A 13,349-nucleotide genomic window follows, 5' to 3' on the forward strand; every position below is an offset into this window, starting at 1 on the left:
GTTGGAAGATTCACTCCCACCTTGACCCTCCTGCAACCTCTCAGGTTTCCCACCGCATGCCTCCATGTAGTACACTACTGTTTGAAAATGACCCTTTCTGAAGGGTCACCTCAAATGTTTTGCCTTCCTCCTCTTCTTTTTCTGACCTCATTGTTGTTGGCTTTAGTACTTTGGACATGTTACCACTGCGAACCAGTGCTAATGTGCTTGTGCTCTCTCCCTGAAAACATGGTAACATTGGCTCATATCCGGTTGCCATTTTTAATGTACGTGTAAGTCGCTAGTAAGGTGCACAAGAGGTACCCAGGACCTGTAAATTGCATGCTACTAGTGGGACTACTGCACTGATTGTGCCACCCACATAAGTAGCCCCTTAACCATGTCCCAGCTCTACTATTGCCAGACCCGTTTGTGCACTTTCACTGTTACCTCGACTTGGCATTTAAAACTAATTGCCAAATCTTAAACTCCCCTCCATAGGAGTCACCCCCTAGGTAGGCCCTAGGTAACCCATAGGCCAGGGTGTCATGTAAGTGAAAGGCAGGACATTTACTTATGTATTTTACATGTCCTAGTTGTGGAAAACTCACAAATTTGTTTTCCACTACTGTGAGGCCTGCTCCACTTACAGGCCAGCATTAGAACTGCTCCTGTATACTCTTAAGTGGTAGATTCTGATCTGAAAGTAGTAGCCCTGTCATGTTGAGTATGTCCAGAATGAAAAAGAAAATCCTGCTTACTGGCAAACTTGGGTATAATGTAACTATGTTAGAAATGCCACTTTTAGAAAGTGAGCATTTCTCTGCACGTATTGCCATCCGTGCCTTACAGCCTGTCTTCAATCCAAGTCTGGTCTGTGCTGGGTGACAGTTCCCCTTGTGCATTCCACCCAGTCAGCCATGAACACAGGACACTCAGGGCCTCATTTTGAGTTTGGTGGGCGGTGGAGGCCGCCCATTAAACTTTTTAGGGTGGAAAACCGCCACTCAGGTTTTCCGCCTGCTGACCCTATTATGAGTTTCCCGCTGAGCCAGCGGGAAGCAGGCCACGTCATTGTCACTGGCTCGTAATCAAGCCGGCGGCAATGTTGTGGTGCGTTGGGTGCGACAGCACCCGTCTCGCTTTTCACTGCCTGTAATTCAAGCAGTGAAAAGTGCAATGGGGCTGTACATGGGGGGTGGCTGGCACCCACTCGCCGCCAGTCTTTGCATGACGGTGGAACCACCATGCAAAAGCCATCGGAGAGTGGACTCGTAATCCCCAGGGCAGCGCTGCCCTGGTGGATTAAGACTGGCTGTCGACCAGGGCAACCTGGCGGTGCCAGCAGTCAGACAGTGGCGGCTCCGCCACAGTCATATTGTGGAGGCTGGACCGCTGCTTTGGTGGCGGTCTGACCGCCACTGCGAGTCTGCCGGTCCCAGGACCGGCAGACTTGTAATGTGGGCCCCAGTCATTTCTGCACTCATCTGCATACTGAATGGGTCTCCCTGGGCAGGAAGGGTGGAGGTGCTCTCCCTTACACTTCAAAGGCCAGTGGCCCGCCCTCACACAAAGGACTGATAACCCCCCAAATGGATCCTGGCAGACAGGGCTGGGTTGAAAGGGGAACTTATGCACTTCAAAACCACTCTTTGAAGTTTCCCCCACTTTAAAGGCATTTTTGGGTACATATACTGGGTCTCTGACCCCACCAAATCAGACACTTCTGGACCTGCAACTAGATTCTGTCAGAGGAACTGCCTGGCTGCCCAAAGGACCCATCTGAAATGCTTTGCTGAGAGGACTGCTGCTTTGCTTGTTGCCCTGCTGCCTGCTGGCCCCTGGCTCTGCTGGAAAGACTCTGCCTTCCCCACAAGTGCTCCCGAAGTTCTTGGGTTGAGCTTCCCTCCTGTTCTGAAGTCTTTGGGCCACAAAGACTACACCAAAGAGAAGAAAATCCCTGTGCGTCGGAAATTCAACGCAGTGTCTGCCTTGTGGCTGAAAAATCGCCACATTGCCTACTGGATCGACGCAGCGCTTGCTCCTTCTCACCAGCGCATCAAGGATTTTCAACACATAAGGCTGCGCTCCTGGAAAACAACGCATCACCTTGCAGCTTGGAAAGAAACAACGCATTGTTTGTGCTGCGCCGGAAAATCCATGCAGCACCTTATTTTTCAACGCATTTCCTCCTCTGCTGCCCATGTGCGTCGTTATCTTTTACGCATCCCAGATACTCTGTGTTACAAGGATATAATCACTAATTCTTAAGTATTGAGACTCATTTAAACATTTCAAAAGTGGTATCTTGACTTCTGTGTATTGATTTTTTGTTATTTTGATCTTTTTTTATTCAGATAAACATTATCTATTTCCCTAAACTGGAGTGGAGTACTTTTGTAGTGTTTTCACTGTGTTACTGTATGAGTTATTGCAGAAATGCTTTACACATTGCCTTCTAAGTTAAGCCTGCCTGCTCTGTGCAAAGCTACCAGAAGGTGAGCACAAGATAATTTGGATTGTGTTGTGACTTACTCTGACTAGGATTGTGGTCCCTACTTGGACAAGGGTGTTTACCTCTGCCAACTAGAGCCCCAATTTCTAACGACTACACTGCGTGAGTGCACACCTAGTCGCCCGTAGGACGCATGCATTCAGAAGGATTCTGAACCCTCTAATGTCCTATAATGTTGGGCCTTGATCAATGTCAGGGTTGGCCCCAAGAGACACAGCTACCCCTACAGTTACTGGTGGGGGTAAGTATTGTGTACTTTGGGCTTCTCCCTTGCCACGTATTGAGCTTGCACCCACCAGTCACCGCCAGGCGCACAGATCCACACCCCGCAGTTACTGTCATGTGGTGGACCGTTGCAGCCCGTCACTGGCCCTGGGCTGCTCCTCACTGTTGTGGCTCCATTACTTTACTGCTCGCTATCACCGGGGGCTCCCGGATCTGTGTTTCCCCTAGGGCGGTTATTGGCGTCTCAGTTCAGGCTGAGGCTGTAAGCATTGGCGCTGTGTGCAGGGACGTAGAGGACCGTGGGATTGATGCATCTTACTCCGTTGCGGCCTTTCCCACTTGCATATCTTTTCAAGGCCCGGGGGGGTCGTGTATGGGCCACAGCGGCTCTCAGCTCTCCAACCGTCAAGCAGTTGTGCTGATGCCAAATAGGCCACTATCTCTACTGTTGACATCAGTGGTAGATCTACTAGGAGGTACATAGTTTCCTCCGTAGGCACAATATTGCCTGGCTTTAGATGGCCATGCCAACCACCTAAATTTCGTGTGCAGCCAGTTGACCTCCTGTATGGATAACAGTCCCAGGTTCCTTAGAGTGGCTTGATGTTGGGCTGGGCGGTGGCACGCCTCTGTGTCTCCTCTTTCACCTCTGTTGATTCGTAAGGTCCTGCACACAATTGGAGATGGACGAGGATTTTTGGTCATGGAAATGGTGCTGACTTGATTACACAAAGTTTGGTTCTTGGACATGGTCCATTTACTAAGGAGGGGCCACATTCACTTCCCCGGAAATAAAATACCTACTCGTGGAGGGAGGGAGAGTACCCTCTAGTTTTTCCCAAATTGGCCTGTTGGTTCTGAACCAGTTCTTTTGAGGACCGGGGGCTGCCAGGCAACTCTCCACTAGAGCTCAACACAGCAGCAAGTGGCTAATGTTCTGCCATTAGACCCTGTCATAAGAAATAATATCTGTGCGGGCTAACCCAAACACACGTGCTCTTGAGTCTTCCACCTAACAATGATAAATGTGGCTAGGAATGTTGTCAAATCTTTGATCAGGCCTCAGTTGCTGCATGCTGCCTCCTTTTTCCCCATTCCTTTACATTTTGAATTGCTGTGGAATCTTCCCACACAAACACAAGAGTTTTAATACTGTCTACTAGTATAAACACCCTTCCACAGACTCCAAGATATTGCCAAAACCCGCACTTCAACTGACTTTTAAGTTCTAAAGAAGGAAGATATCACACCGATAAACGGGCACCTACAACTTATGAAATTTGCACACACTGCGGGCATGCAAAACTCACATTTCATATGCTTTGGAACAACTCCTGTCCTGTCAGTGGATGTAAGGGTTACCCACACATTGATGAGAACAAGGATTTATGGATTAAGTGTAGCAATGGCCAAAACGATACCTTTATCCTTTTGACGTCAAAGAAGAATTTTATACATACAATTTTATGACATTACTTTTTTTCTAATCCAACAAAACTGATAAGGTTTGTGCTCATTGATTTTACTTTGTGATTTACTTTTGCAGAAAAGAACAAACTTCAGTTTCAAGAATGCCAGTTTTAGGAAAATTAACACATTGCCCTCTTCAGAGCTATCCAGTGAACAATATGGTTACAGGTAAGAAAGGAAATTGCTAATTTATTGTGGACATTAAATACATTAAAAAATAAGTAATATGCATTGGCAGAGATACGTTGGTGAGATGATTTTTTACATTCTTTATGGCAAGCATATCGCACAAAAATAAAAAGAATTAAAGAATAAAACACGTCGCTGCCTAAAGATGGTGGCTGTATGCTTGCGATAAACGTTTACATTTTGTTTTTTAAAACGAACCACATAATTTTAATAGGACAGTAGATAGGTGTGTAGGTAAGTGCACTTAGAATAGGTATAGAAAGCATTTTTAGTTTTAACGCTCATCACAGGAAAATGAGTCAATTTGCCCCAAAAAGACACCATTGGCTAACTGAATTACTGTCACTTTAGGACATACTCTAACCCCTTCGCTGCCAGGCCTTTTCCCCCTCAGGTGCCAAGCCTTTTTTTGGCTGTTTGGGGCAGTTCACGCTTAGGCCCTCATAACTTTTTGTCCACATAAGCTTACCACGCCAGATTTGCGTCCTTTTTTTTCCAACATCCTAGGGATTCTAGAGGTAACCAGACTTTGTGGGTTTCCCTGAAGGAGAACAATAAATTAGCCGAAATTCTGCAAAAATTTAGTTTTTTCCCCCAAAAAATGGGAAAAAAGGGCTGCAGAAGAAGGCTTGTGGTTTTTCCCTGAAATCCCCCTCTTCCAGGCTTTCAGGAACAGGCAGACTTGAATCAGAAAACCACATTTTTCAACACAATTTTGGCATTTTACTGGGACATACCCCATTTTTACTATTTTTTGTGCATTTTAGCCTCCTTCCAGTTAGTGACAGAAATGGGTGTGAAACCAATGCTGGATCCGAGAAAGTTAAACATATTTTAAAAGAAGACACCATTCTGAATTCAGCAAGGGGTGATTTATGTAGGTCCTACAAGGCTTTCCTACAGAAAATAACAGCTGATACAGAAAACATATTGAAATTGAGGTGAAAAAACAGCAATTTTTCTCCACGTTTTACTCTGTAACTTTTACCTGGGATGTCAGATTTTTTAAAGCAATATACCGTTACGTCTGCTGGACTCTTCTGGTTGCGGGGATATATAGGGATTGTAGGTTCATCAAGAACCCTAGGTACCCAGAACCAATAAATGAGCTGCACCTTGCAGTGGGTTTTCATTCTGTACCGGGTATGCAGCCATTCATTTGCTGAAATATAAAGACTGAAAAATAGGTATAAGGAAACCTTTGTATTTCCAAAATGGGCACAAGATAAGGTGTTGAGAAGCAGTGTTTATTTGCACATCGGTGAATTCCGGCGTGCCCATACTAGCATGTGAATTACAGGGCATTTCTCAAATAGACATCTTTTTTACACACTGTCTCATATTTGGAAGGAAAAAATGTAGAGAAAAACAAGGGGCAATAACATTTGTTCTGCTAGTCTGTGTTCTATGGCACCTCACTTGCATGGGTAGGCCTAATGCCTGCGACAGGAAACGCAACATGGACACATCACATTCTTACATTAAAAACTGACGTGTTTTTTGGACAGTGCCTAGCTGTGGATTTTGATCTCTAGCTGAGCCGGCACCTAGGGAAACCTACCAAACCTGTGCTTTTTTTAAAACTAGACACCTAGGGGAATCCAAGATGAGGTGACTTGTGGGGCTTTCATCAGGTTCTGTTACCCAGAATCCTTTGCAAACCTCAAAATGTGGCTAAAAAAACACTTTTTCCTCAGATTTCGGTGACAGAAAGTTCTGGAACCTGAGAGGAGCCACAAATTTCCTTCCACCCAGCATTCCCCTAAGTCTCCTGATGAAAATAGTACCTCACTTGTGTGGGTAGGCGTAGTGCCCGCAACAGGAAATGCCCCAAAACACAACATGGACACATCAAGATTATCAAATACAAAACTGTTTTTGCGTGGGTGGGGGCACCTGCATTTGTGGTCCTGGGCTCAGCAGCCATATAGGGAAACCTACCAAACTCAAACTTTTCTGAAAACTAGACACCCGAGGGAGTCCAGGGAGGTGTGACTTGCGTGGATCCCCCAGGGTTTTCTTACCCAGAATCCTTTGCAAGCCTCAACATTTGGCTAAAAAACACTTTTTCTCACATTTCGGTGACAAAGTTCTGGAATCTGAGAGGAGCCACAAATTTTCTTCCATCCAGCGTTCCCCCAAGTCTCACGATAAAAATGATACCTCACTTGTGTGGATGGTCCAGGTGCCTGCAACAGAAAAATGCCAAAAATCTGTAGAGATTGAGGGGATAGCACAGCGAGTTGATCAGCACATATTTTTCTTTTATACTTTTTTTAGGCTGCTTTGGGGCCCTACACAAGTAAGGTATCATTTTGCTTGGGAGACTGAAGGAAACGCTGGGTGGTAGGAAATTTGTGCTGGAGCAGTGATCCTAAAAAGAAAAGGGAGGAAAATATGCTTTTTTTTATGCAAATTCTGAGGTTTGCAGAGTCTAGGTAAAAAATGTTTTGGGGATCCTGGCAAGCCACACCTCCCTGGACTCCTTGGGGTGTCTATTTTTAAAACATGTCTGGGTTTGGTAGGTTTCCCTAGATGAAGGCCGCACCCGGGACCACAAACATAGGGGTCCCCCCCCCCCGAAACACAGGTAGTTTTGCAATAGATCATTTTGGTGTGTCTTCATACTTCTGTGATGTTCCAAACACTAAAATTGTGAAAAGAAACGCACTTAGGTTATGTTAAAAAGACCCCTCACCCACCAACCAAGTTGGTGGCATGCTTTATCATCGGGGTCCCACCCGAGACACCTAGTGTGTCATGGGTGTGCTGCGACACCTGATTATAGCAGAGCAGGTTTTGTCACTTTTACCACACATGCTGGTTGGATTTGGCACGAGGGTGAGTGATGGTTCAGTAGATCAAATTGTATTAACAAGAGATTTCACAAAAATGAAATGCACTGTTAATAGCTGAAAGGCCAAAAAACTGAACCAATGACTCACAGCTCGTGCCCTGTAAAGCCACGACAAGGGACCAACCGCTTTACAGTCCATTCACACACCTTTCATACATGACATGCACAAGACCATTCACACAGCCAGCCACGGGCCCAGCACATTACAACACTCGCATTGACAGACAGCGCCACTCAAGTGCCCATCACTTACATACGCCCACACATACCGCCAGCCAAACGCCACCCCACACACATCGCCAGCCAAGCGCCACCCCACGCACACTGCCAGCCAAGCACCACCACACGCACACCGCCAGCCAAGCACCACCCCACACACACCGTCAGGCAAGCGCCACCCCACACACACCGCCAGCCAAGCGCCACCCCACGCACACCGCCAGCCAAGCGCCACCCCACGCACACCACCAGCCAAGCGCCATCCCACACCCCACGCACACCGCCAGCCAAGTGCCTCCCCACACACACTGCCAGCCAAGTGCCACCCACACCGCCAGCCAAGCGCCACCCCACGCACACCGCCAGCCAATCGCCACCCCACGCACACCGCCAGCCAAGCGCCACCCCACGCACACCGCCAGCCAAGCTCCACCCCACACACACCACCAGTCAAGCGCCACCCCACACCCCATGCACACCGCCAGCCAAGCGCCACCTCACGCACACCACCAGCCAAGCACCACCCCACACCTCATGCACACCGCCAGCCAAGTGCCACCCCACGCACACCGCCAGCCAAGCGCCACCCCACGCAAACCGCCAGCCAAGCTCCACCCCACACACACCACCAGCCAAGCGCCACCCCACACCCCATGCACACCGCCAGCCAAGCGCCATCTCACGCACACCGCCAGCCAAGCGCCACCCCACACCTCATGCACACCGCCAGCCAAGCGCCACCTCACGCACACCGACAGCCAAGTGCCACCCCACCCACACCGCCAGCCAAGCGCCACCCCACGCACACTGGCAGCCAAGTGTCAGTCCATGCACACCGCCATCTTTTTGTTGTTGTTTTTAAACAACAAAGAAACCACTAATTATAAATAAGTACAAAACTACAAACACCGATCCTCTAACTGAATACATGACAGTAATGCCAACCATGAAACTGAACATATGAAAATATAAAACAGCAGTTTACGCTTACAGTATTTCCCAGTAATTCTTCTGTGTGTGGTAGCTCCTGAAACAGCCATCCACACACAGCCCAGGCTTTGAAGGACAATCAGGGCAGTACATCCTAGTCTCCTTCTTGATACCTCTTCGAGCACATCACTCTACATCTCTTAGCAGGAAAGTTTTTTTTGTCAGTGGGAGGAATGTGCTCAGCAAAGTGACGATCTTTCAATCTAGCCACATCCTCCACCACTGCTTCTCTAGGAACTCTTGCCTGTTCCAGCACAACAAGGCTCGCTATGATAGACTCCTGAAATTTCACAATTGTCATCTTTGACTCTGGAGAACTATCCTTGAACACAACAAAAGCATTAAAAGTTGCCAAGCGGAACAGGTGAACCACTAATTTCTTATACCAAACATAAGCCTTACGAGCAGCAGTGTAAGGTTCCATCCTCTGATCTACTCTATCAACACCTCCCATGTGCTTATTGTAGAATAAAATGCACACAGGTTTGCGCACTTCAGCAGCTTGACCCCAAACAGCCACAGGTGAAGTACTCTCATCATGGATGGTAGTTAGCATGTACACATCCCTTCTGTCTACATATTTCAGAGCTAGGAGCTCATCATTCTGCAAGGCACTCACTGTCCCTTCTCAAGTTTTTTACAGACAAGCTGTCTTGGATAGCCTTTCCGTTTAGAACGGATTGTGCCACAAGCAACAGTGTCCACACTGAAAAACTCCTTGAACAACTGAACGCCAGTGTAGAGGTTATCTACATATAAATGGTGACCTTTGGTAAACAGTTGTCTACTAAGTTCCCACACAATTTTCTCTCTAACTCCAAAAGTGGCGGTAAAACCAGAGGGGTCAGTACTGGAATCCCTACTAGTGTAGACCCGGAATTTATAAACATATCCTGTACTACTTTCAGACAGCATATACAATTTAATTCCATACCGTGCCCTCTTGCTAGGAAGTACTCCCTAAAAACCAAACGACCCTTGAACAGGACCAAAGACTCATCTACAGATATTTCTTTGCATGGAACATAGATCTCTGAAAAACGATCTACCAAATGATCAAGGATAGGTCTAATCTTAAAAAGACGTTCAGAATCAGGGTGATCTCGTGGCAAGGCTAAAGCATTATCTACAAAATGCAACATCCAAAGAAAAAGCTCATGCCGGTTATGACTCATGATTGCAGGAAATATAGCAGTTGCCCTCAAGGGACTGGAAGACCAATATGAAGACAGTGATGGCTTCCTTAACTGCCCCATCAAAAAAGTTAAACCCAAGAACTTTTTCAACTCTTCCAGATTTGTGGGAATCCACCGGCTAGCTCTAGAGTGTGGCCTAAGTCTGGCAGCATTGTCCCTCAAATACTGCTCTGCATACAAATTAGTCTGCTCAATAATCTCTTCCAAAAATATATCGTCCATAAACAACTCAAAGAAGTTGACAGGCAAAACGTTTTCCATATTAACTTGACACCCTGGGAAACCAGTAAATGCAGACAGCTGTGGCTGCTCCATGTTTGGTGCAACCCACATGTCAGGTCTTTCAATGGGAAGCCTTTCAGCCGCTGGCTGCTGCACCATTGGCACATCAGTGTCCTCCTCTAAAACAGGCACTTCATCAGCACTGAGAGTGGCTTCATCATCAGATGATTCCTCTCTGACAGAAAATTCACTTCCAGAATCTTGCACTTCCTCCTGTGCCTCAGATGCAGAGTCAGTCTCATAATCATGGTCAGAAGACGACTCAAAAAGCACACCAACAACCTGCTGAGCGGTCATCCCATGGCTAGCCGTGGTCCTTCCTACAAAAAGTAACTGGATAAATGCACCACCAACAACCAGCACTGTGTAAGATAAGTAATAAACAAAGTGTAGCTTTATCACTAAGAGTTATAAACTCAAAAACTATACTGCTCACTTGCCTGAAAAAGCTTGACTCACCAGCAACTACTCTGCACCTCCACAGCAATCACCAATGATATCCCACTAAAAAGAAAAAAGAAAAACAAATTAGACATAAGACAACACAAATATCATTATGCATAAATCTAAGGACAATTTCACACACAATCCTGCATTCAGTACACCACCAACAAACATGTCATTCATGCATGACAACAATACTCCTTTAGAGTACATTTATTTACTTACGTAAAACATGCAACTACGCAAACCGCAGGACAACCACTGCCAAAACCGCAACAAGCCACAGCAAAGGAAGTAAAAGCTTTGAACTAGAACAAAAAGGAGAAATAAACTGTTATAATCACAAATGCAAATACTTTGCCAGTTGACAAACACCCTGCCACCAACCATTTATACATTTTCCCTGGTGTCTAGTGTTCTCTGCTTGGGGGCAGATGGGTCTAAACAAAATAGACTAATCTGCCTCCAAGCGGGGCAGAAATGGCATAGATTATATTGCCCCCTCTGAAGGGCGGCCCTTGGCCAAAGGGCCACCCCCCCCACACAAAGCACACACACACACATACATGATCCCTACTGCTAATTGGATTGTGCCCCCCTTGGGGCATATGGGCCTAAAAGAAAAGGCTGATCTGCCCCCAACGGGGGCAGAACTGCCCAATAGGGCCTTTTGCCATAACACAAAAAAAACAAAAGAAAAAATAATCCATGTGTCTTTATGGTTTCTGCCCCCGTGGGGGCAGAAGGGCCTAAAAAAAATAGGCCAATCTGTTTCCAAGGGGGGCAGAAATGGCATAGATTATATTGCCCCCTTTGGGGGGCGACCCTTGCCGAAGAAGCCACCCCCGACACAAAGCACACATACACACATGATCCCTGGCGCTAAGTGGATTCTGCCCCCCTTGGGGCAGATGGGCCTAAATAAAATAGACCATTCAGCCCCCAAGGGGGTCAGATCTGCCCAATAGTGCTTTTTGCCCAAGGGGTCTCTTCCCCACACTGTAAAAGCACACACACACTCTAATTCCCTGGTGTCTAGTGGGAATTCCTACTGTCCAATCGCATCACGATCGGGCAGCAGTAATGCTGAAAGAGACATTGAGGTAAAGGAAAATCCTTTCCTTTCCCCTGATGCCTCTTGTTCTCTTTTTGTGCAATCCCCCCCACCCCCCTGTCCGGAGGAAAAACTCACCTCCGTGCCTGAAGACGCGCTGGAAGTAAATGGCTTCCAGCATGTCTGGAACCCTCTGATGTCAGCACGCAATTGCGTGCTGACATCATGGGGGGTGAAAGGGGAAGTGATTCCCCTTCCAACCCTGACCTGGGGGGGTGGGGGTGCGGCCCCCGAGGGCCGGTACCAGGATGTTATGGTTACGTCCGTGGCCCCTCAGCGCTGCAGCCACGGACGTAACCATTACGTCCATGGCGGAGAAGGGGTTAAACACAAAAAGATAAGTACAGTTCTATCAATAAGCCAGATGTAAAATGATTGCTAAATGCAAGAGTTAAAAAATAAATCTTACTTTGTAGTGATAATCATTATGTTAGCTGCAGGAGTTTCTAGAGCATGTTGCTCTGAATTACAGGTGTTATCATCATCATCATCATCCACTTAATGCCCCCATATATCTATAGAATCATATTTCTTTTCACACTGATATTGCTGCAGGGTGGCGTAACCTGAGTTATACACATTTTTCCTACTATGCTGCATTTTCCCTGCCATCTATATAATGGCTTATGTGTTGGATGTATTGTGCTCTAGCATTCCATACCTGCCGCAGTCCCAACCCGTATGTAGTTTTTTTTAGCATTTCTAAATGTTTTTACTCTGTACTTGTCAGTTTCATGATCTTTATGACTCCCTAATAAGTTGGTTCTAACCTTTATTGACAAAGGTCTTTTCAGGATTCATTTTGACGAATCTTCTCCAATGTAAAAAAACATGTGAAACATTTTTGTCACTATCCCTTTCAGTGCGGTGGATTGTGGATACTGCTTTTATATTTTGTTGGCCTTTTTTCATTCCAGCTTATTTATAACACATTCTCACACAGCTGCCAAGGTTTCATATTGTTTGTGTGACATTTTCATGGTGTTTGTGTGCATAGGAGTGACATTCAGCGACCAAATGTGTGACACTTAACGTGACACTTTCTTTGCGAGCATAAACAAGCAATGAAGTCCATGAAAATAGATAAATATATGAAATTACACCTATTTGAGCAACAAGAAAAAGAAGATCTTGAAAATGCTGTAAAGCACCTGAAATGGAAGGGCACTAACCTACTACCCTGTGACAAAAGCAGTAACCCAATGAGCTATCCGCATAAAATACAGTTCTGTTATATGCTGGTGGTGTTCTGAGCTACTATATGGGGACTAGGACTGGGCTGAGTTTGCGTAGCCACGCTATGCGGAACTCCGCAAAGTTGGAAAAAAAACTGTTGCGCTACGCGGAGTTCTGCTAGCAGGCACAGTTTCTTGTCGAACCCATTCGGGTGACGTTTAACGTCACTGGCAACGCGAAGTACGTCTTTGTGTTTGAATTCTCACACGAACTGCACCACGCGGTTTGCATGGGTGCGGCCATCTTGTTTTTTTTGCTTGTTATGGTGCTGGGGCCTACTTTTCTATCCTTCTATATCACTCCCATCCATCTGTCTTAAAACCCATTTTCCTCTAGTTTCTTTTTATTATATTACCTTTTCTTTCTCTATTTATATTTTAACTTTTCTCCCCAAATGGTTTTGTGTTTTTTGTGACTTGTTTACTTTTTGCATTTTTTTTGCTTTACTTTTTTTTCCTCCCTTTTTCCTAATCCATCGTTATCTTTCTACCCCTCACCTCCCACAAGTCTCCAGTGCCATGTCACAGCAGGGAAGCGGCAGCTCCAGGCCCGCAATCACCTCGTAGGCGGCGGTGACGTCAATGGGTGCAGTCCGCGCCATATTTTCCGAGGTGGCGGTGGCTGCCTTGGTGT

The 13,349-nt window shown here is 46.3% G+C and overlaps 1 protein-coding gene across 1 annotated transcript in view; it reads left to right on the forward strand.

Moving 5' to 3' along the window:
- TERB2 (telomere repeat binding bouquet formation protein 2) overlaps nucleotides 1-13,349 on the forward strand; it is a 166,993-nt gene that overhangs the window by 125,767 nt on the left and 27,877 nt on the right. Inside the window, exon 6 of the mRNA XM_069221249.1 lies at nucleotides 4,266-4,357. Within this exon, the coding sequence (XP_069077350.1) occupies nucleotides 4,266-4,357 (92 nt within the window). The remainder of the gene's footprint in view (nucleotides 1-4,265; nucleotides 4,358-13,349) is intronic.

Source organism: Pleurodeles waltl, chromosome 3_1 (genome assembly GCF_031143425.1).
Source record: "Pleurodeles waltl isolate 20211129_DDA chromosome 3_1, aPleWal1.hap1.20221129, whole genome shotgun sequence".
NCBI lineage: Eukaryota > Metazoa > Chordata > Amphibia > Caudata > Salamandridae > Pleurodeles > Pleurodeles waltl.